The sequence below is a fragment of the Lagopus muta genome, chromosome 4 (genome assembly GCF_023343835.1).
Source record: "Lagopus muta isolate bLagMut1 chromosome 4, bLagMut1 primary, whole genome shotgun sequence".
NCBI lineage: Eukaryota > Metazoa > Chordata > Aves > Galliformes > Phasianidae > Lagopus > Lagopus muta.
In genome coordinates, this window is record NC_064436.1 from 25,836,205 (window position 1) to 25,859,901 (window position 23,697).

The following is a 23,697-nucleotide window of genomic DNA, read 5'->3' on the forward strand; positions in this document are numbered from 1 at the left end:
AGCACTCGTCCCTGGGGGCGAGTTCTGTAAGGGGGACATGAGTGAGATGTGAACGCCGCCGTAGAGCTCCCACGATCCTGGGGACAATATTGGGCACTGTGCATCCGGCGTGGGGAGCACCGTTTGCACCCCGTGTTCTGCAGCACAGTGCTTTTGAGGCTCTGAGTACTCCTTTATTTATTTATTTCCCCCACTTTTCTCTTTTATTTTTCTTCCCCAGACTGCATTTTCTTTCTCCTTCTTTCTTTCTTCGCCTTCTTTTTTCTTCGTTTCTTCCCTTTTCTTCCCCCCCCCCTTTTTTCTTTTTCCTCCTTCCCCCTCCACACAGTCCGCTCCATATTCCCATCATCTCCATCTTCCACTCCCCCCGCACAAAGTTGCACTAACCCCACTCCCTCTCATCCCCCAGCGCAGCACTTCACAACGAAAACCTCCTCTCAAAGAGCTGTCCCCCAAACTTCCCCCCCCACCATACCCACACGCACACACCTGCACTTCATTACACTTTAATCACCACTTCATTGCATCCCAATGAGAGCAACTCCGCCCAAACCGAGGGCGCTCCTATTGCTCGGAGGGGGGAGGGTGTTTAGGGTATAATCTGGGGGAAATTTAAGGGATTTTGAGGGATGGTGGAGGGATATTTTGGGGGGAGAATGGGGGGGGGGAAGGTTAATGCTTTGGGGTCTGTTGGAGCCCGTGCACGGGTGCGCAGTGCCACCTAGCGGGGCGACGGTGGCTCAGCCCTGGGCATCCCTTGGAGCTCAGGTGGAGCTGCTCCTAGAGAGATTATAGGGGAGTAGACGGCTTTGCTGGTGGCGTGCAGTGCTTTCCACTTTATGTGCTGTGTTTTGTTCTTGTGTCGTTTTCCCCTCTCCTCCTACCGTCTTTTCTAGTTTCTCTGTTTTGTGGCCGAAATCACAGAGCCTCACTTGCAGAGGGAACAATCCCTGCAGAGCTTCTATCAATCACCATGACACTCTGATAGCAGCTGGGAAATATGTCTAGTGTGCAACGAGGGCTCCTTTGCACCTTTAGGACTTCTGGAACGTTTATTTCCTTATGTAAGCACTACTTTGGGTTTTGCTTGCGTCTTTGTCCTTGTCTGTGTCCATTGGGGTCATTGTGTCTCGTTGAAGTCCTGATGGTGGCATAGCTGTGGGGTACACAGGCGCTCTTCAGTGCTCCCAGTGCATTAGGACCACCAGGGATGGGGCTTATGAGAATTGGGTGACCAAGAATGGGTTAGAGATGGACCTCTAGGGATGAGAGAGGCAAAGATAGAGCCCACAGATACGGAGTCCTCATGGATGGGACATGCAGGGGCTGAGACCATAAGGATCTTTCTGTCTACTGGCAGTTTGCTCTGTAACCAAGCCTTGAATAATTCAGGCAGCAGCAGCACTTCAGCTGCAGCCTTCAGAGGCCGCTGCTGTGTGTGTGTAAGGGCTGCAACTGCCACAGGCAATTAAATTGGATTATTGCAGGAAGTGGGCTATTAGGGTTTGTTATTTATTTAGAATCAAGCCGCCTTCTTCTATCTATTTTTTTTTCTTTTTTTCTTTCTTTTTTTTCCCCTCTCCCTGCTGCATGGACCTCACAAGGGTAAATCATCCTCCAGGCCATGGATGCCCCATGAGCACGCACCAATCCCCAACAGCCCCACATCCCATTGTGGATGAGAGGAACGAATGGGTCTCACTGGTCTGAGTGCTGCAACGGCAAAAAAGGAAGAGTCTTCTGAGCACCCCAACCCTCCTGCAGGTATGGCCTCTAAGTATAGGGGCAGTTCTACTTCTGTACGTATAGAGATGGATGTAACATGCGTATTTGTGTGTCTGCCTGCTTATATATTTGTGCGTGTGTGTATATATATTTATGATTCTATTTATAGACACAAGTATATATAGAGATACGGATGCAGGACTATGCGTGCCACCCTCAAGCATGTGTTGTTCCCCCCTCTCCTCCCGTGATCTTCCTCTTCCTCACAGCTGAAGGTCACCTACGGTGCTTCCTGTGAATCTGACCCCTGGGATCCCCCCCCCCCCCCCCCCATGGCCCCACAGTGGGATTTTCTGGTGCTGGTGGGCACACAGAAGGGTATGGGATAAATGAAGGGGAGGGCTTCTCCAGAGGCTTTAGGGGTGCAGAGGGAGGATAGGAGGTGGGGGAATGGGAGGTGTGTCTGGGGAGACCATTGCCATGGGGTGTGGGGGCAGCGATGAAGCAGGAGTAGGGGTAAGAGGTGGGATGGCATTCGGGGCCACTGGGGATGAGGGATGCTGCTGCTGCCCCCCCCCCTTCCCCCCCTGGCTCCGTGTTCAGCCCCGGGGCCCCACAAACGGGAGGGGTCGGCCCCGGCCCCTTCCCCGCAGCTGCTGGCTGTCATCTCCCGGCGAGGCTGCAACCCAATCTCTGCCGGCCCGGCGGCCCTGGGGGGGCCCCGCCGTAACCCGAGGCAGAGCCGCGCCCCGCACCGCCGGGAACTGCTCAGCCCAGCACAGGTGCGGCCCCCCCGGGCTGCCAGCGGCGGGGGCGGCCCCCTCCCGCCGGTGCCTGGTGGCGGAGCGGGATGCCGAGCCCTCCTCCCGCCCTTCCTCCTCCTCCTCCTTCTCCTCCTCCCGCTGGCGGCATGCGCCCGGCCTTCCTCTTCCTCCTCCTCCTCCTCGCCCTGCCCGCTCGCGGCCGGAGGGAGCGGCTGCCCGGCGGGGGACACTCCGCGCCTTCCTCCTCCTCGTCCTTCTCTCCCTCTTCCCTGACGGCGGCGGGCCCGGGCCGACGGCGGGGACGGCTGTACTGCCGGGTGGGCATCGGCTTCCACCTGCAGCTGCACCCCGACGGCCGCGTGGACGGCGCGCACGCCGCCAGCCCGCTCAGTGAGTGCCGGGGCCGGGGCCCCTTCCTGCCCGCGTTTTGGAGGTCGGGGCCGTGGCAGCTGGCCACACGGAAGCAGAAAGGTTTCTCCGGTTGGGAGCTCTCTCTGTCCCAAACCGTCCTCTGAACCGCGGCTCCCGGGGCTGGGGTGGGGACAAACCTGCTTGAGAACAGGTGAGAAATTCGGGGGGGAAATGGGGCTTCCCGAATCTGCGATCTGTCGGCACTGGCCCAAGCCGTGTGTAAGAGCATCCTCCGTCCCCAGCTTGTCCCCCGCGGGCTCGAGGAACCGGCTGGGAAATAAGGAGAGGAATGAACCAAACCCCACAGCCGCAGCGTCATGCCGCTTGCTGGGGACACAGGAGCAGCAGAGCCGCGCAGAAGCGGTTGCTGAGGAGCGGGGCCTTTTGCTGGAGAAATGCAGCCGTGAGATTTCTGCTTTATTTTTGTCACGCTGATGCAAAAAGAAATGTGATTTATTCTGAGCTTTCTGTCGTCCTAGGCGTTCTGGAAATCTTTGCTGTCTCTCAGGGGATCGTTGGAATCCGAGGAGTTTTCAGCAACAAATTTCTAGCTATGTCAAAGAAAGGAAAACTCCACGCAAGTGTGAGTATTCCCAGTGCGTACAGCACAGTACTGGTGCTGCAACAACTGTGCACTCTGGTGTTTGGGGCATGTAGGTGCCTGCCCTGTGTTGGTGATGCTGCAACACGAGCATTGGTGATGTGCTGGGGCTACCCAAGCCCACAGGGCCATCGAGTGAGGTTCACACACTCTCAGTGCTGCTCTGCACTGAGTTCTATGGGGGCATGTCTCCTGGGGATGCCCAGAGGTTGAGTGCTTTGCTGTGTCTAAGCAGGGTGGGTCTGGGAGAGATATGATGGCTGTGTGGGTGGGAAATATGGAAAATGGGCAGAGCAGGAGTGGGCAAAACAAAGGCCTTTCAGTGTCTAAGGGAGGGTTATAAGGAGAAAGGGGGTAGACTCTTTAGCAGGGTGATAAGACAAGGGGAAATGGTTTCAAACTAAAAGAGAAAAATCTTAAATTGGACGTAAGAAGTTTTTTACAGTATGGGTGTTGAGTCCCCCAGAGAGAGAGAGGTTGCCCAGAAAGGTGTTGGAAGCCCCTGGAGACGTTGAAGGTCAGGCTGGAGGGGCTATGGTTATCTGATGTAGCTGTTGGAGGTCCCTGCTCATTGCAGGGGGGTTGGACTGGATACTCTTTAAGGATCCCTTCCAATTCAAATCAATCTATGCTTCTATGAAAATGCAGCAAGGAACTCAGCCTCAGTCTGTGTGTGTCAGATCCATGTTGCAGGAGCATCCTTGGAGAGAGACATGGTGCCTTCCTCTGATGAAAGCCATTAATTTGTAGAAACTTGACCCAAACGCCTGAGGATGGCCAGGCTGATAACACCGATAATGCAAAGCCTGCATCTGTTGTTCCTCCTGGCCTTGGCGGGATAAAGTTATTTCATGGCCCAATGCACAAAGCAAGCTCTGTGCCCGTCACTCACAGCCATGCTTTGATGCGGAGCCGCTGCGGTGCCACGGTGCTGCACTGTGGTACAGCCATGCCCGCAGGCCTGGAGCTGCTCTGAGAGTAGCTCTGTGGGTCTACATCTTTCCAGGAGCTTTGGTCAGCCCTAAACCTAGCAGCCGGGGTGCCATGTGGCAGAGAGAGGTGAGCAGGGAGGTGGAGATGCAGCACTTCAAGTGCATTTAAAAAAAAAAAAAAAAAAAAAAAAAAAAAAAGGCACGAGGAAATCAGTGGGATGGTTTGTCTTCCAGGCAGAGACTGAAAGATTTGATTCCAGGTGTTACACAGGGAAAAATCTGCTGGGAAAGTACACTGCAACACGATCCCAGTTCTGGGGAAGGATTTTCCTCTGGAGTCCCAGTTTGCACAGGGAGGTATTAGGAATGGTGGAGGTTTGCTGGACTCCAGGATGTTCCCCATGCATCCCTCACCAGTTTCAGAGCAACAGTTTGGGAGAACAAGCACAGTGCTATGGGCAGTGGGTGTGGGCAGCTCCCCAGCTAATTTCTGTCTCTGCTTGCAGGCACGCTTCACTGCTGAGTGCCAGTTCCGTGAGCGCTTCCAGGAGAACAGCTACAACACCTATGCCTCGGCTGTGCACCGTGGGCAGCGCTCCGGCCGCCAGTGGTATGTGGCCCTCAACAAGCGGGGCAAGGCCAAGAGGGGTTGCAGCCCTCGTGCCCGTCCCCAGCATGTCTCCACACACTTCTTGCCCCGCTTCCGGCAGCCCCCTCCATCCCAGCTGGCTTTCACCGTCGCCCGCCCTGAGAAGAAGCCGCCACCCCCACCACCACCGCCGCCCAAGAAGATGGCCACGTCACGGCACAGCCCCGGTCCTGGCCGCTACCGGCTAAAGTTCCGCTTTGGGTAGTGGCTCCTCAGGACACTGAAGGGCTGCTGGGTAGGGTGATGCTGGGATGGACGTGGCAAGGACGTCTGTTGGCAGGGTGATGCTGGGATGGACGTGGCAAGGACGTCTGTTGGCAGAGATGGGACCCACAGTTCAGCTGCTGATAGTATTTTGCTGTGGAACCTCCGTGGGACCGTGACACCTTCCCTCTCCTGTCCGGAGTTGGCTGAGCATTGCGTTGTCACAGTGCTATCGTGACAGTCCTCTGGGCTGAGCAAACCATGGACCTCTGCGCTCCTCACATGTCTTCCATGTGTATTTGTATATATGAGCAACAAGATGTAGGACACACCAGAAGTTCACAAAAAATCTGGACTGTCTGAGGTCATACAGCTTCTCCTAAGTTTTCCCAGATGAGTCCCTCTGAGCCATCTCTCGTTGCATCCTGAGTTCGCTGTGCTAACAGAACTCTGGCTGCTGCTGGGTGGACATCTTATGAACTCGATCTGAGAGATGTGATATCTTGTGTTAATTCTTAACATTGACAGATACTGATTTCAGATTGCAGCCTTCCATGTTGGAGAGGAGGCCTGCAGGGCAAATGCACCCCAACACAGCCGTGACACCCATGAGGTACTCTGTGCTGTCACTGGCTTTAACTTTACAGACACATTATTTTGAGTAGAAGAGCTGCTATCAGAACTAATAGGAACAAAACAATGTCTAAATCATAAGAAGAAATCCCACACCACTGCCTCGATGAATGTGTGAAGTGGCATGAATGTGTTTATTTCTACCTAGGAGAACCACTGCTGTTCCTTGTAGGATGTGACTTCCCTCAATAAGTCCCATGTGAGCACAGGAGCTGTGCAGAGCTTTATGTTGCATTGAACATTGACATCAACTTTGATGCTTACAGAAGCCTTCATAATCCATTAGAGTGCTGGGTGAGAGAAAAACAGTATACAGCCAGAAGAGAGCTACAATGTTCACACTGCTTCTGTTTTGGTGTCTTCTAGGTCTGCTCCTGGCATATGGCTGCCCCTGAGACACTTGACCAAGTTGTGACTGAGCATGCTGTTAAAGCTAAGCTTACTTCCTGGGCTTACTGATGTTAAGTTTCAATTAGTAGCATTAAGATAGCACAATTCACAACATTCTTCTGGCTGACACCATTTTGACCAATTTCACAAAATGTTCTCTCAATTTTTTTCACTGCTCTATGGTAACTGTTAGGAAAGTGTTACAAATAAATAGAGAATGGATCATGGGAAGGAGTTCTGGGTGATGGGAGCAGCCATTGGCTTTGGAGGCATGTCCAAGGAGAAAACAGACTGGCGTGCTGTGAAACACTGCAACTTACTTAAGGGGAAATCATCAGTAAACTTTGTTCTTTTGGGTAAGGTTCTAAGTTAGTATGAAGATCAAGCAAAGTAACACTGAAGTCACAGCAGTAACTTAAATTGTAGAACTATAGAATCATTTGAGTTGGGAAGGATCCTTAAAGGCTGTCTGTCTCAATTCCCCTGCAATGATTAGGGAACCTACAGTGACATCAGGTGCTCAAGACATCTCCAGCTTGAGTGTTTCCAGGGATGGGGCTTCCAACACCTCTCTGTGTAACCTGTGTTAGTGCCTCACCACTCTTCGTAAGTGACAACATGGGGCTCCTTTGTTGAACCCAAGCAGATTTCACCAGGCTTTAAGAGCTTTTCTTAGGCACCCAGAGTAAGGTACCACTGATGATCAGAAAGTAATATGAGAGATTTTTTATTTGTTTTTAAGTATGCAAAACAAAACAAAAAAACAAAAAAAAAAAAAACCAAAAAAAAAACCAACAAAAAAAGCACCCAGATTTCCTCCACGGGGTTCACAGAATCACAGAATTGTAGGGGTTGGAAAGGACCTCTAGAGATCGAGACCAACCCCCCTGCCAAAGCAGGTTCCCTAAGGTTCCTAAGCAGGTTATTTTAAATTTTAATGGAAAGGGATGGAAACAGCCTTGTGGAGAAAGTTCCTGTTCTTATTCTGCACAGGAATATTTATCCTGACTGCTTCCCTTTTGGCTGAGGAGCTCATGGAGTAATGCCCTCTAGCTGCCTGGAGTGTGCTTTGTCTGCAGATCCCAAAGCAGCAGTCACTTTGCTGTGAAGATTCCTGGAGGAAATCCACTCTACTCCTCTGTTGGCTGCAGAAGAGATGTGTTGGCCCTGTGCTGAACCAGAATGGGGAAGAGGATTGAGCTGTGCCTAGTGCTAACGGAGCGTGGATTTGGGGCTGCTGCAGCACCAACTGCTGCTGTATTCAGTGCTGTCCCATCAGCTGCTTGCCACATCCAGTGCTGCTCACTGCTCCCCCCACGCTGCTTTGCCCAGTGAATGGCTGAAACCTCTTTATATCTGCAAGGGCTGCAGAAAGCAAAGGGAAGAGGAGGAAAAAAAGCCCAAGTTTTTGGAGATGATGCACTTTGTGCCCTGACATCATGTGTGGACTTGCTGAGAAAGAGCAGGGCTCTGGGTGCCACCACTGGCTGCAGATAACACCAATGTGGAACTTTGGCAATGCCAGAAGGTAACATTTTTGTTGCTTAAAGGTCTCCTAATTTGATTACAGGCTGTAATGTGTTTGTTTTTAAGGGATGGGACGTGGATGTGAGGTGTTTTCCTCTCAGAACCTCAGTCCTCCTCGTTTCCTTCTGACACTTCATTTACCTCACTTGGGCTGAATCATCCATAGAGATAAGAATCCGCATTTTAGCTGTCAGTATGATTTGCTATGTTTTCTTTGTGTAGGTCAGAAATCAGCAACTTCATAATTCTTTCAAGCCAATATTATCCTTTGCTGTAGTCTGTTATGCTCTATTTCATTCTCTGTATGGTCAAGACTACACTTTTTCTGCAACACTTCAATATGATTCTTGAAGTTTCCCTTCTCCCGTTTGATACATATTTCTTCTTTTCTTCAGTCCAATCCTAGTGTCCTTGAACATGCCCTGACTGATGGATACCATACCTCCAGCATGGAGAAAGCAGAGCAGTGCATGTGATGCCTGCAGGTCTGGAAGATGAGACCCCTCCAGGATGGCTCTTTCTCAGCCCAGTCAGAAGAGCATTTATGGATTTTCTTTGGATCAATTGCACTCAGCAAGTTTACAGGTGAATCCAAGCTGTGTGGTGCAGTTGACATGCCTGAGGGAGAGAATGCCATCCAGAGAGATATGGACAGGCTCAAGCAGTGAGCCCAGGTGAATCTCATGGGGTTCAATAAAGCTAAGTGCCAGGTATTGCACGTGGGTTGTGGTAACCCTCACTATCAGTGCAAGCTGGAGGATGTAAGGATAGAGTACAGCCAAAAAGGACTTGAGGGTACTGGTGGATGGCAAGCTTCTCATGAGCCAGCAACGTGCCCTCACAGCCCAGAAAGCCAACCACATCATGGGCACGAAAGAAGTGTGGTCAGCAGGAGGTGATCCTGCCCCTCTGCTCTGTGCTGGTGATACCTCACCTGGAGTACTACATCTGGATGTGGAATTCTCAGTGCAGGAGAGATGTAGACCTGTTAGAGTGTGTCTAGAGGAGGGCCACAAAAATTATCCGAAGGAGAGAACACCTTTCCTATGAGGACATGCTGAGGGAGCTGGGGCTGTTAAGCCCTGAGAAGGCTCTGGGGAGACCTGAGAGCGGCCTTTCAATATCTAAATGGAAGCTATAAGAAAAGATAGACTCTTTAGCAGGGTCTGTTTTGTTAGCACACAAGGAAATGGTTTCAAACTAAAAGAGGAGATATTTAGATTGAATATAAGGAAGAAGTTTTTTACAATATGGGTGATGAGGCACTGGCACAGGCTGCCTAAAGAGATGCTGGTTGCTCCTTGAAGATGTTCATGGTCAGGCTGGAGGAGCTCTCAGCATCTGATGTAGCTGTAGGCGTTCCTGCTCGTTGTAGAGGAACTGAACTGATGACCTTTAAGGGTCTCTTCTGACTCAAATGATTCCACAATCTTCACAGCACACTGACTGCTGCTTTGGGGGTATGCAGGCAAAATGCACTACCTGGAACATATTTGCTTATGGGGAAATCTGTTTATTTTCTTTGAACCCACTTAAACTTTTATTTTCTTCTAAGATATTTCAAACTAGCAAAAGAAATCACTGAGAGAACCGCCTCACAGATTGGGACTTTAGGTCCTTCTGACAATGAGGTCATAAATGACCATGTGAATGTACAGATTGGATTTAATGGATGTCCCTGTGGTGTCCTCTCGTGGGCTGCCCTGAAACAGAACATCAGATGCCCAGTCAGGAGAGAAAAGGCACATGTATTCACATCTCTTTGCTTGTTCCCGTGGAACACAATGTTAGATAAAGGCAATGGTGACAGTTCCCAATGCCCTCTGCCTCTTGTGTGTGAGATAGAAAATGCTTTTTGGCTTTTCCCAGAGTGCTTCCCACAAAGCAATGAGCACTATGTCAGCCTCCTTCTGTACTGTGGGAGGGGTCACTGGTTGTTTTCTTCACTCCAAATACCTGTCAGGAATATGTAGAGGAACAGGGCAGTTGTGTTACTTAGAAGTTGGACTTGATAATCCCCATCGGTCCCTTCCAACACTGGATATTCTGCAGTTCTGTAATGGTAGATGTGTTTGAGATACTAAAATATTTCTACCCAAGAACAAAGTGATATGCTTCAATAGGTGGATCACCCTTCTGAAGCTAAAAACATGTTTTCTAAGGACTCAGACTTCTGGGATTAGTGTTCACAAGACACAGAGCAGGATGGAAAAGAGGTGGTGTGTGAGAAAGGAAAATCCCTTTCTTTTCAGAGCTCTGAGGACTGAGTCCACTGAGTCACACAGTGTGCAGTTCCTGTCCTGATGGCAGCAGTATGTCAGCGAGCTGTGGGTCTGTGTTGATGTTTCCCTGAGGTCAGGGAGGCAGGCTGCTGTGGGACTGTCCTAAGGTATAGTAGCTGAGACAAATCACACCACAGTTGATGAGAACTGGCACTTGTGAAGAATCTGAAATGTCTCAGAATGATGGTCTCATTGGGTATAATTACACAGTGCCCTCTCTTTTATGTAGACCATTTTAGTTCCATTCCCAGAAACCCTTGAGGAGAGAGTGGATGTAGTTTCTAAAACTCTCTGACCAAGGAAGCTCATGCAGTGCATGTGCTGGTTTTTGCTATCTGCCACTTGTTGTGATGTGGACAGTTACAGTGTGGGTTTTCCAAGAAAACTCAAGTTGCATAGAGGATTCACTACTAAGCAACACAGCCTCATTGTCTCTTCTGCCCGCTTCCCCCTCTATTTTCTCCTTTCTTCAGCCTCTCAGCCTACAAACTTTTAACACATGTGGCTACTTGCTTTTCTGGTTTCCACATCTGGTTACTTCCTAAAGGGTGGGGAATAAAGCAAAACACGAAGAGAACATTCACCCTCCCCAACGAACTTCTGTTTTTGGTGCTTTGCTATAAGACATTAAATACCACTGTAAGAATGCATATTCCCCGATGCCCACTTTATCTTAAAGGTTCCTTTCTCTGTGGTCACAAACTTTTACTGTCACACCTCCTAGTGCTGCAACTGCATTGCTGAACAGTGGTAGAAAATTAGTGTTTCTTGGAAATTAAGTAGATACAGGCACAGACTGGTAAGCTCTGACAGTAGCAACAAATCAGCAAGGGCAAGGTCAGCAGATGGTTTAGGGCAGTACTCAAGGGAATCAGAAAGAGAAAGTCATTCTCAGGATGCTCCTCTCCTTGTGATTTTTGCTTAAAGGTCAGGGCTTGCTCAAGAGCTACAGCGTTATGCCTTGGCCACAGCAGGAAAAGCATCTTTATTGCAGCTGTGTATTATGATGTACTGCAAAATGGTCCTGATCAGAAGGGGCAATGGTTTTCCTCAGGTGTTTTAACTGGTAGTACCATTTTCCTCAGAATCTTTACCTCTGCTTTCCAACAGCCTCCTGCTTACCTAAGTGGCTGTATGAGCTGAGGCATGTGCTTAGAGGAACTGGTAGGACTTCTGTTAGAAGTGGTAAAAAGAAGTCACGTACATATTGCAGAAAATGGATTTGGGTTGGCTGGAGGCTGTGGATAGCATTTGTCTTCCGGACTGTTGTGAAGCAGTCATGCTCTTATTGTCTTTAACATCTCATCTGAAGTTCAAGAGAAAACGGATTGTAAAAGATCTGTTCCAGAAATGAAGATGATTGAGCCGTAGTCTTTTTTTTCTTTTGTGTATGTATGTGTTGTCACTGGAGATTTTTTTTTCAAGTATTTTTTATCAGTCTATTTCTAGATGCATGCAAATTTCTCAGCAGTTCTTTCTGTTGCCCAGAATGACAGAAATGGGAAAAATCTCGTTACTCAAAAGCTACCTTTAACTTCTCTGACACTGCTGTTAGGGGAGAGCTGTGCTGTTATGTCATAAAACTAGCTGGGAGATGTTCGGGGTGGCAGTGTAACGTCTCCGTATCAGGGTTCTGGTGCCTTACTCTGTGTGACCACCAGGGGCCTCCCTCCACCTAAGGTTTGCAGCACTGGAGCTCCACAAACGGTGCAGTTGACGAGGCGCAGGAACAACCAACCGGCAGGCAACCGGAACAGCTTCTGGTTTGAGAGATAATTTAAGGATCCCACATTTATCATAGGAAGCAGAAAATAAAGCAGGAGGGGGAACTTGCTTCATCTCTGCAGATTTTAGGCTTGAGGCAGTTGCAAAGCAGTTCACTTCTGTGCTGTGTGTTTTATAGAGCAGAGTGAGATTAATGTGTTCCTTAGGTTCTTGATGCCTCTTTTACCTGGAGGGAAAACAATTTTATTTTATTTTATTTTTTCCTGCATGGATCTATAGCTGGTTTTTGGCTGTTTCTGCACTTAATCATAGAACCACAGATTTGTTTGAGTTGCAAGGAATCCTTGAAGGCCACCCAGTTCCAAATCCCCTGCAGTGAGCAGGGCCACCTACAGCTACATCAGGTGCTCAGAGCTACTCCAGCTTGACCTTGATTCTCCAGGGATGGAGCTTTCAACGCCTCTCAGGGCAATCTGTGCCAGTGCCTCACCACCCTTAGTGTAAAGAACGTCCTTATATCCAATCTGTATTTCCCCTCTTTTAGTTTGAAACATTTTCCCCTTGTTCTGTCAGAACAGACCCCACCAAAGAGTCTGTCCCCTTCTTTCCTATAGCCCCCTTTTATACATAATGGTAGCATCATTCTTTCCTTGTAGTTTAGTGACTGGCAATAAAGAAAATGCCAAATACTAAAGTGATCATGTGTGTATAACATTCAGTATGACATAAAACAAAATAATTGGTTAGGAGCTTCCATGCATGTGCATTTATTCTAAAGGCTTTTCTTGCATACAGAAAGACAAAAGATAAATCTTCTTAGCCTTCATAATCAGAGTTTTCTCTCTTGTTCTTGCACTAGGGCAACTCTGGACCCAATGGAGGCCTCATGGACTTTTCTGCAACTGCTGATAAGAGTCTCAGATATTAAATGCAAACCAATTTCTTGAAGTTCCTTGTTGAAATTAACCATGGAACTTCTTCCAAGGCTTTGCAGAGCCCAGGCCTTGCAAATGTAATAGAGCTACTTCATCTTTTGTCCCCTGCTAAGCTCCCTCAGAGCCGTTACTGAGCTCCAATAGCTATTTTTTCTGTGATCTTATGGAAGAGGTATGGTTAATCATATTTCAATTTGACATGCCTCTGTGCTCTCAGTGCTAGCTGGGACCAGAAGGTGACAGCTTTCATCCTGTAGCTGACATTCTGCTTTTTGGCTCAGCCAAACTGAATAAGAACTGGAAAACATGTGGTGAAATCCACGGCAGGCGTATCTCAGAGTTTTTCTCTTCTGCCCCTTTTTAATAAGCCCATAATGCAGAGATAACATTCAGACTGACACTGGTATTGGAACAATCTCTGGGAGCTGATTTTTTTTGAAGCTTGCATGTGTCAATATTTCAGGAATGGATAAACAGAGCAAACTGAAAAAGCCTTATGAATATTTCATGGTGGCCATTTTGGTTCAGGAAAACAGATTTTTTTTTTTTTTTTAACATCTTTTTACTCTCACCACAATTCTTCCCCTCCTCCTCCATCTCCTCCTTTTGAGTTTTTTAAATTAGTTCCTTATTGGGAAGGGGATGATGGCCTGTTCCTGACTCTAAACCTAATAGCATGATGGGGACCAGGTCTTTCTCTTCTTCAATTTCTTATTACTCGTTCTACTGTGGTAACAGCAACATCCTTTTCTAACCATTTAGGATGAAGCAGCATTTCTTGGACTAATGAAGGAAGGAGACAAATGTCAATGCTTTATTGACGGTCCTTGGTTTTGTTTACTTAGCCCTGGATTGAGTGGGACAGGGCAGATACCAGTGAGTTTTTGGGCATTCCACCAACACAAGTAGACATTTAAATTAGCTCCAGTTGTTCTTTCTGGGCTTTCACCAAACTTTTGATGTCTACATACTCAAATGAAAAATAAACAAAAGTCAATTGAGACTGTAGAGACCATTTCAGTGAGCAGTCTCTTTCTACTTCCCCCTGTGTGCCTAATGCTATTGAAAATCAGTGTGCCAAGTGGATGCCTTCAGCACACAACTTTGGAATCATTTCCTTTCTTGGGAGTGGGATTAAGAGACATTAAAAAGACTATTGATACATGTTTCTGAAACAGAAAAGTAGCTGAACGTATACCTGACATACATTTTTACTGCTATAGATTAATACCTGAGGGCTGTTTGGTTTTCAGTGCTTGAGAGCTGTCCCCCCCCAAGTTGCACACAGTTTCTGGTAGTCCTAAGTGTTCCGTCTTCGATGTCCTTAACACAATCTTAAATGCTTTGTGAAGAGGCCCAGGTGTGTTTGGGTAGCTTTCTATTCCAGGCAGTGAATTTGTTACACTAACAGCAATGTTTTTTCACCTGGCGGTGTGTTGCAATAATCAGCGTTCTTTGTTTAAGAATAAATTGAGCCTTTTTTTTTTCCTTTATAAATTGTGGATAGTTTGGGGAAAAGTTTTGGAATAAATAAATGAAATGTGTTTAAGTAGGTGCTGGAAAATATTTCCTTTTCAGAGGGGAAGTTTATTATTTTATGAGTAATCTTCAGGCAAAGGAAACCGGAGTCCAGGAAATGGATTTGCCAGTGGATTCCTGCAGTTCATAGCCTGCTGTTTCAGATTTCTTTCAGGCAAGATAGATAGTAGAACAAGCACAAACTCTGGTTAAGATGAGCTAAATATGTAGAAAAGATAAATAATTCACAATGAGTTTGGTATCTGTTTCCTTTCAGGCATAACTTTGCCTAAGGTAGGATGCTCAAATGTCTGCATCTTCTTCCAGCTTCCTCCCATTGAGTGTCACATGAATGTGTATCTTCAAAGAGATGAAATTCAGCCCCTCTGTATCGACTGAAAAACAAAGAAGATTTCCTCCTCTGAAGTATATCAAGGGTTGCAATTTTTGCAGAACCACAATGCAGAGCTAAAATATCCCTCTGCAGCAAAGTAAGAGGAGAAACAAGTCCACACTGACTGAATTTTCTTCCTGGCCACCTCCAACACAGCAAATAGTGAGTTGTGAAAAAGGTACCAAATCCCCACAAAATTCACTTGCTAACTTCTAAAGGACATGTGCTAATGCTGTCTGCGTGTCTAAGATTCAGCTGTGGTTAAGCCCCTTTTTAAGCAAACACCACGTTTGGCACTAGCATGTGGATTCTTACCTTTAAGCTAGGAACTGACCTTCAACTGAGAAAATAAAGTACTAGGATGAGCTATTAAAAACTTCAACTGAATTTTGCCTCATCATGTTGCTTTCAATTTCCTTGTCACTATTGTCCTTTTTTTTTTTTTTTTTTCTTTTTCCTTTTAATCCAGGTGAGAATTTTGTTTCAAAAATAATTTCTGTATGGTGATAAGTTAGGTATATGAAAATCCCAAGCAGCTTTCCCAATGAATAGATGAAGTACTGAAAGGAGTTAAGCCTTTGGGATTTAGGATAGAAATCTTTATTCTGTGTAATATATATATATATATATATATATGTATATATGTATATATATGAATGTGTGCATGTATATATTTGGAACTGCATCGCAAAAGATGAGGTTTTTACCTTGTTATTTCAACTGCATCCATAATGATTGCTTCAATAATGGGATCCGCGTGCTAAAATTGTATTTTTTGAAAGATTATGATTCACTTTGAAGCTGGAAAATAATGGGCTAAGAATGCCAGAATTACATCAGGATAGCACATTTGTCAGTCGCTGAGTTGAACATCCTTCAGATTGTTAAGGATGGAGTACTGCTCCATAGCAGCTCACAAGTTCTTTGCTCTAAATTGGCTTTAAATAACAATTCCAAACTTGCATGAAAACAGTTAAACAAATAGAACTGATTTGGAAATGGTTGCAACTGTTCCAACTGTACCATAATCTGGAGGTCTCACTTCCAAATGAGAATCATCTTCTTGAGGCTCATCATTTCATCTCAGTAGGTAGGGTTGTAATTTTTTTCCTCTATAGGCATCTGTTAATTTGTCTATTTTTCTGCACCAGCTGTCCCTTGACTTATTACTGTCCACTCACAAAACCTCAGTAGATCATTTTATAGCTTTTTAAGGTGTCTGCTCATCCTTAGACTGAACAATTTCCCATCATCTGTAAGTTTTTTTTCTGATTGCTCTTTCTGTTTTCCCCAGACTTAGCAGCACACCTCCAGACATCACTTTGCTGGTGTCCCTTTGTCTAAAAGATGGAAAATGAAATATAGAAGTGGTCAACTTTCATAACATATATCCCAGTAAAGGCCTTTTTTTCTTAACTCTACTACTAATTTGTTTTCTTATAAAGCCTTCAGTGATTGGTTTTGAGAAATCCAAGTAGACCTTGTCCACCAGATCATCTCTGTGTGTGCAAACTGACCACTTAAGAGCCCTCTCAAGGTTTGTGTGGCAGGATTCCTCTTACAGAAGTTGCATTGACCCTTTTCAAATAGATTAGAAAAGAAAGAATATGTGGCCAAGTAAATGAGTATGTTCCAGCTCTTCACTGGAGATCTTCACCCTCTTCTCTGTGCTGTGGCACTTGGCTGTAAATGCTTGCCATTAGTCAACTTCATTGCTGTGTCCACAAGTGCTGATTTTAAAAGAATAAGATTTCTAAAAGCACTTTGTGTGTTTCTCTTTGGCTTAGGTAGATTTTCAGAACTCAGGAAGGTATGTGTTAACTTGAAATTTCTTGTGCTTCTCAGCCTGTAGGAGACCTCTCTTTAAATTCTGTTTTTCCTTTTTTATTCCCAGGGAGAGCAGCTTATTAATAGTTGCCTTTGATCACTCGTTATGGAACAGGAGCGTCTGTCTTCAGGCTTATTGCCAAGCATCTTACTAGAGGCAACTTTTCTGATAGCACTCATGGGACTCATCTGTTAAATAATCACCTAAATGAGACGAAGAGAATTTTTAATACAAATGATGTAGGTCTACTGTTTCCATTTTTAGTTCATACTTTTCAGTGCATAGTAGTGTATGAGAGGAAAAGGAACCTAGATGCCTTTGTACTTTCCTGCCTCTGGTCTGTAAGTTCACGGGCCCAGTGAGTTCTGTATCTCCTTTAGTCACAATGCCAGTGGCATTGCTGAGGTGTCACTGAGGATTGCTAAGATGCTGTCAGAGTGCTGGGTACTTGCATGGGAAATATGTTTGATTTCATGAAATGAGTTGAGCTGCTTTTGGTTGTATCTTAGATAACAGTGCTCGCAGAACTGGAATTCCTGAATATGTTGGGAGCTTCCTAATGCCCAGCGTGAAAAATATGCTAGAAACAATTGACAAAAGTTACTCAGCGAACAGTATCAAGCTCAATGCCTATGCTCTCCAGAGTTGAAGAGCAGTCAGTAATGAAGTAACCATCATTAACACTGCTTCTATCCTGCCTTAATGAAGAATTGCAAATACTGCATTTTTGTAGAAATGCTTTAAGGGAGGCTCAGAGAACTGCTGATTAGTGACTGTTTGCATTGGAATGCATATAACTGATCACAGAATAAAAACCAAAACAGCTGGAAGATCACAATGAGATGGTTTTGGCAATGAAATAAAAGGGTTTGATTCATCTCTTGCTGCTCTTTAAACGCACTGCATAGAGGGAAAGGTAAGAAGTGGTCTGACAAAAAATACTTAAGCTTTCCAAATGTCTTCAGCAGTAATTGTCCACTGGGTTAGTTAAATAAGTAACTATCTTGGCATGCATCAAAATATCTTATAAACCTTGAGGTGTAAGAGAGCCTTTCATCTTGGCAGAAGACAAACAGCATGGTCACTCAGTCCTCTGTCCCCACATCCATGTAGAAGCACATGGCTGTGACTGTGCCTCCTTGTTCATAAGCTTTGTAGGTAGCCTTCCTTGACTCAGGAGCTATTGCCCAAGCAGACTGTTCTGATTATACAACTGTTTTATTTTTGCCTTTATCACTGCAGTTATTGAAAAGAAAGCTCTTTCAGAGTTATCCACCTGTGGTACGTTTAGGAAAAAGATCACATTTACCAGTTACATGTTAATGGAGGAAGGACAATGTGAGACACAAGGACTACTTGGCCTTTGCAGCTGAAGAGGATACTGCCTCTTGTACAATTTGGCTGCTCTGTATTGAATTCTAGTCTCACAAACGCCACATTACAGCATGGGAAGAGTTTGTAAACTGCTCCAGCTTCCTTTCACAAAGAGTGGAAAGAAACATCCTATAATTATATGATCCATTTAAGAAGAGCACTCCTGCTACCCAGCTGGAATCCACTTAGTCACTCTAACCAGCACTTCCCAGGCTGCTGGTGCTTAATTGCTAACACCCTGTTACAAACAGCCCAGGAATAAAGGAAATATTTTTAAGCTATCTAATGTGTAACATGGCAACACGTGATTAAAATTCAATGCATTATCTCTCTTGGTATTTTATTACTGCAGGTGCACAGCAGTGACTGATCAGAGCAGCACTGTGGGCTATGCTGCAATTAATTGGAGCTATGCTATTCATACACCTGTGCTCACAAAAGATTCTGAGTGTAAATAGAGGGTGCCGAGGAAAAGAAAGAAGGAACTGACTCAGTGCTGATGTAGCTATAAATAAATCACTTTCTTAGGGGAAATACCACAGAAGGGTACAAACACTTCTTAAGTCAACCTGTCTGTCATTCCAGGTCTGCAGATGTTGGAGATGCTTGAAGCATGGTTACAGATAGATCTCAGCATCAGAGAGTGACTCAGCTCTTCCTCATTTTAGTAAGTGGGTTTAGTGAATGAGTTCACAGGCTGCCCAGGGAGGTGGTAGACTCACCGTACCTGAGGGCATTCAAGAACCATGGAGATGTGGCACTGAGGGACTTGGGCAGCAGGCATGGTGGAGATGTGTTGGGATTGGACTTGGTGATCTTTTCTAATTTTCATGATTCTGTGATTCTATTATCTGCAGTTCTTGGAACAGCTTGTTTATCTTCATGACTCAAATGTGCTGATGTGGTGTTCCCACACCTAGGGGAAAGCATGGCACATTTGGGAAGGGGATGTGAACAACTTGTTGGAAAAGGATGCCTGCAGGAAACACTGTGAGACATTGCTGGCTAATGTGGGAAGGATGGAAGCATTGCGAGTGGCCTTGTGGATCTTTGCCCTTTGTACAGAGTTTCAGACCTTCAGTGTGTTTTCTTACCTGATTTTGTGTACCTTTCACAACATTTTACCTGTGTGGTTTTTTTTTACTTAGGAAATCACAGAGGGTATACCACATCAAAGGCTGGAGTGATTTTAACAGAAATTGGAGAGTTGTCTATTGGGGAATCATATCTGTATGTTGTCAGTGTAAAAGCATGAAGGTGTGGGGTTATTATTTGCAAATAGATTGAAGGATATTTGGTTTTGACTGGTTCCTTTATCATTGTTAAAATTAATTAAAATACTTCAGAAAAAAAAATAGATCTTATAGGGTTTATTTTTTTTTTTTTTATTTTCTCACTGAAACCTGTTCTGGAAGTGATCTCATTGCTTTAGTATTCTTCTCATTACATCATGGAACACAGACTTGCTTGTTTCATTGTCCAAAGAAGCCAGCACATCCAAATCATGTGAATTACAGAAATATTTCAGGCAGTTTTTCCTTGTTTGGTTTGTGTTCATTTGTTTAAAAAAAAAAAAAGGAAAAAAAAAACCCAAAAAACCAACAACAAATCCCACAAGACCACAAAGCTTTTATCTATGAGCTTTATCATTTTTGTTTTTTATTTGAGCCACAGCATTAAATAATGACATAAAGCCTCTAAGAAATAGTGTTAAATAGATTTTACCCTCCTTTATTGAGCTCTTCAGCTCCTTTTTGGTTTATTTATTGCTGTACTGATATTGTGCCACAAGTACAGCTGACAATTGTCTGTGCATCTGTGTTTTATTCTTAGGCACAACCATACTCTGCTTGGACAGACTTTGCACCCAAAGCCAGGAAGCTGCTTTGAAGCTGCACTTTATTTTATAGGTATAGTGAGTGATATTCTCTGTTCATGCCAAAATCTCGATGTGTTGTGATTTGATAGCACTGTGATAGGGAAATAGCAGTAGGTGCAAAGTCCTGGAAAGAGTTGTAGAAAGTGGAATGTAAGGAAAGAATAGGAATAAGAATATGTACCAAAGTGAACTGTGATAGGCATCAATGCAGGAATAAATACTTTTTACTGAAACTTTCGTATCTAGCATTTGGAAAGTCTTAGCTATGTCTTCAGTGGATTTCCTTTTGTTGGCCTTTGCTTTTCTATGATAATGTAATTATTTTAAGATAAAGCAGTAAATAATGCTCTTTCCCAGTTTGGTTGTGTAGTGCCTTTTGAAACGCTCATGTACTTGTTTGTATTTATTTTATTTTATTTTATTTTATTTTATTTTATTTTATTTTATTTTATTTTATTTTATTTTATTTTTCAAATGACTCTTCCTATTGGTGTCAATGGTGGCAGCCAATTCTTCACAAGGATTCCTCGGTAGGATGTGTGAAAATTTTGTTTTCTAAATGTATATAAAGCTGAATCACCAGAATCTCTACATTCTCCCCTAAAAATCTTTCCCATGAGGATCATCAATACATTTATTTACTTTAATCATGTCGTCAGATGAATCACCTTTTAAAAGCAAACACTTGCAGTAGATTTCTGCCAAGTTTTTTACACATCTCTTTCAGCATGGTAACTCAGGCGTTTGTGAGAGTCTGTGGCTTCAGATAAAGTTTGTAGACATGGCTGTGTCCTTGTGCTGCAGATAACTTGTTCTCAGGTGGATCTGTAGAGTTGAGTGCCTAGGAAAGCCTGAGGGGATACTGAGAAATGTTAATACTTCCAAAACCTTTTTTGGTACAAAAAGGGCTCTGCATATATTTCTAAGAACATGATGACGAGTTTTGTCATCTCTTCCTACTTTTTTCCTAACTACGGATTCTGAACTTCATGTCCTGACAAACTATTAATGGATTTGGTTTGAATTACTTTCCAGGGTATGTCTTGTTAGTGTTTTCCATTGTTTTTCTCCTTTGAGAATGTTGGCTCATTCTGTTTAATAGAAAGAAAGTATTCCTTTTGTAATTTAAAGATTCTAATTTAAATAAGAACATATAAAGAAGAGCTTAATGTCATAAGCAGGGTTGAAAAGAGGTAGCAGATATTATCTTGAAATAACTTTCTTTGCATTTGAACACTGAAAACACCGCTTGAGTACTTGCTTGGTACTTGCAATTGGTTTGAAGGTTGAATAGGAACAGCAATATCAAACTCTCCCATCCCCTCTCCTAACTGGAAAGATAGAAGGAAAGAAACAGATTTTTATTTTCCTAAATGAAATCAAATATTGCACTTGAACTGAGGCAAAATCTTTGGTCCATAGGGGATGCCTGTAAGCTGAAGTGCTTGAAGGACATCATCTCACAGGGGTATCTCACTTGTATTCTGTGGTTTGCATTGAAAACTTCATCATTTCCATGCAGTTATTAAGATGTAGAGCAGTTCTCTTGTTAAATCAGTTCTTCTACCAGAAGAGCTTTGTGCTCAGACTCAGAATGAAAGATTGGCTTCAAATATGATAACCCACCAGACTAGAGGGCTGTCATTTTATTTCATGAATACATTCTATTTGCAACTTGAAATGGAAAAAGGCTTTGTTTTTTCTTGATTTCTGAGTTGTTCTTATGTCAATAGGCACTATAATTGTTTGTTCAAAAAGGTTAAAGGAGATCTTCCATGTCGGAGTTTGAAACATTTAAGATTAAAACCAACAAGTCTGAGGGCCCATCTACAGAACCTAGGTCCTTCTTATCTGTTCTCAAGAACAGTTTCCATATCCCTACATTGAGGCTAGAGAGCTATGAAAGTGAGATACAGAAATGTACTGTCAGAATTAAGAAAGTGGTAGTGGTAAAGACAAAGGTTTGTGGAAATAATGAATATGTGATGCCAAGAACTTTGTTATTTGCCTTTAGTTGGGAGAAAGCCATGCAAAATGGACTTGAACTTATTCAGGGTAACTGAATAACTGGAGTACAAGGATGCTTGGTGATTTCAAAGAAATAAAGCAATACTGCTTGACAAACTGTATTCATGGAATGAATAGCAAGTTCTGCATAGTTTCTTTCATCTGTCTTCCTAAAGTTCAGTTGTACTGACGCAAGATAAGTTTTGGTCTTTCATGTTTTCAGAATCATGATATTTCCTGAATTCTGACATTGTGTTACCCAACCTTTCTTGATTAACCCTTGAGCAATGGGAAGCTGGAGGTTTTACAAACATGGACTGCAGTGAGCTAAATATCAAATGGCTTCAAAATTGGAACTGGCCACTTTACACTCTAATTAATGCATGTGGTTTGTTAGTCTTTTCCAGCTTCAAATTCTGACCCCACTCAAGTCTTAGCCTCGCATGGAAGACTTGATGAGAAACTGCTCTCATTTACTGAGGTGTGAATCATTGTGCTGAAGCCTTGTACTGTGAAGAAGATTTTGTATTGCTTGTGTCAATTTGTGCCAAATGCCTGTAAAGATCTGAGTGTGTATGACTCAAAGAGAGAAACAATATAATTCACTGGATCAACACTCTTGCAGAGAGGAGGGAAAAATTTCAAGCTAACACCTCAGTTTGGCTAATAAAAAGCATTACTTTTACCGGAAAAAAAAAAAAAAAACAAAACATCAAAACAAAGGAAAAGTGATGATCACTGTAGATTTTTAGCTCTTTGATTTTGTTTTGGTTTCTTTTCTTCAAGAAACTGCAGTTTCAGGGGAAAAAATGTACTTTGTTTATTGCTATTTCAGTGACATTTTCATAAGATAAAAAAGAAAAAACTCAGAACTACTGTTGCATTTCTTGTTGAGTTGACAGATTTCGGGTCCTCCTATGGGGAGGAGGTGTTCTTTGAAAGAAATAAGTGCACACCGTGTTATCATGGTCCAAAGGTGTTTTTGTGTCAGCTGGCATTTTGCATTTCGAGAGCTGCAAATGTGATAGATTCAGTAAAGTTCATCTTCTTCTAGCATAGAGTCAAAGGTTCATCTTTGAGGCATTTGAAAAAGTGCTTCTTCTGAGCTGTAGCTGTTTTTCCATTCCTGTGGAATCTGTTGACATTCTAAAGCATGCATGTTATTCAGACAGAAAATGTTAGACAACTTCCTTTTTCTGGGGCTGCAAGATGTCAAAGATAGAGGATTAAAAACTATCTGGGGAGGAGTCTTCCATATGAACAGCAGAACAGCTTTCTTGTTTGGTGTATATTTTGAAAGGACGTGTGGGTTTTTGAAAACCAGAAGTTTAGGCACACTGGCAATACTGGGGAAGAATGAAAGGGCTGCACTCAGAACACTGGGAGGGAGGGGAAACAAACAAACAAAAAAAAAAACAGAACCCAGAACCAACAAATATCCCCACCTCTAACCACCAGCTGGAGGTCTGCCAATTCTGTGTGCATGGGTAACAAATTTACTCATTTTACTTTTTCAGATATAGTCAGAAGAAATTGAAGGAGCACAAAATGCGTGTGAAATACTGATAGAATAATGCATTTAGGTAACTTTTAATAAAAAACCTTAGTTTGGCTTCAGAGAAAAATTCTTGCTTGTGTGATGTGGTTATATGAAGGGGAACTCCTCATGGAACGTGTCTGGAACATTCACCCAAAGGTGCAAAAAGAATGAAAGGATTCTTTTGCCCTCAGGCACACACAGTGTGGAAGGCAGCCACCTGGGTGTTCACAAATTACATTCCTGGATTATCTTCTATCTCAGGAAAGGAAGTGTTTGGTCTGAACGGTGCATTGCAGCACATCATCCCCAAGTTTTGCTGCGGATGTAATTGTGTGAGGAGGCAGCAGCATTCTGTAATGCTGCTCAGATGGCTTTTAAT

At 44.1% G+C, this 23,697-nt stretch overlaps 1 protein-coding gene across 8 annotated transcripts; it reads left to right on the forward strand.

Moving 5' to 3' along the window:
- Window positions 1–536: 536 nt before the first annotated feature.
- Window positions 537–23,421, forward strand: FGF5 (fibroblast growth factor 5). Of its 8 annotated transcripts, none has more exons than XM_048942505.1 (7): window positions 537–594; window positions 897–1,064; window positions 1,605–1,764; window positions 3,380–3,483; window positions 4,940–7,837; window positions 8,232–8,421; window positions 12,703–23,421. In XM_048942505.1, exons 3-5 carry the CDS (start codon window positions 1,692–1,694, stop codon window positions 5,285–5,287), a joined length of 525 nt encoding a protein of 174 aa, XP_048798462.1. In that variant the 5' UTR covers window positions 537–594; window positions 897–1,064; window positions 1,605–1,691; the 3' UTR covers window positions 5,288–7,837; window positions 8,232–8,421; window positions 12,703–23,421. The 8 variants fall into 8 exon arrangements, with proteins under 8 accessions (XP_048798462.1, XP_048798465.1, XP_048798460.1 ...); XM_048942503.1 differs by lacking the exon at window positions 537–594 and having other exon boundaries at window positions 643–1,064; window positions 12,703–18,559; window positions 18,750–23,421; XM_048942504.1 differs by lacking the exon at window positions 537–594 and having other exon boundaries at window positions 643–1,064; window positions 12,703–18,393; window positions 18,478–23,421.
- Window positions 23,422–23,697: the final 276 nt, after the last annotated feature.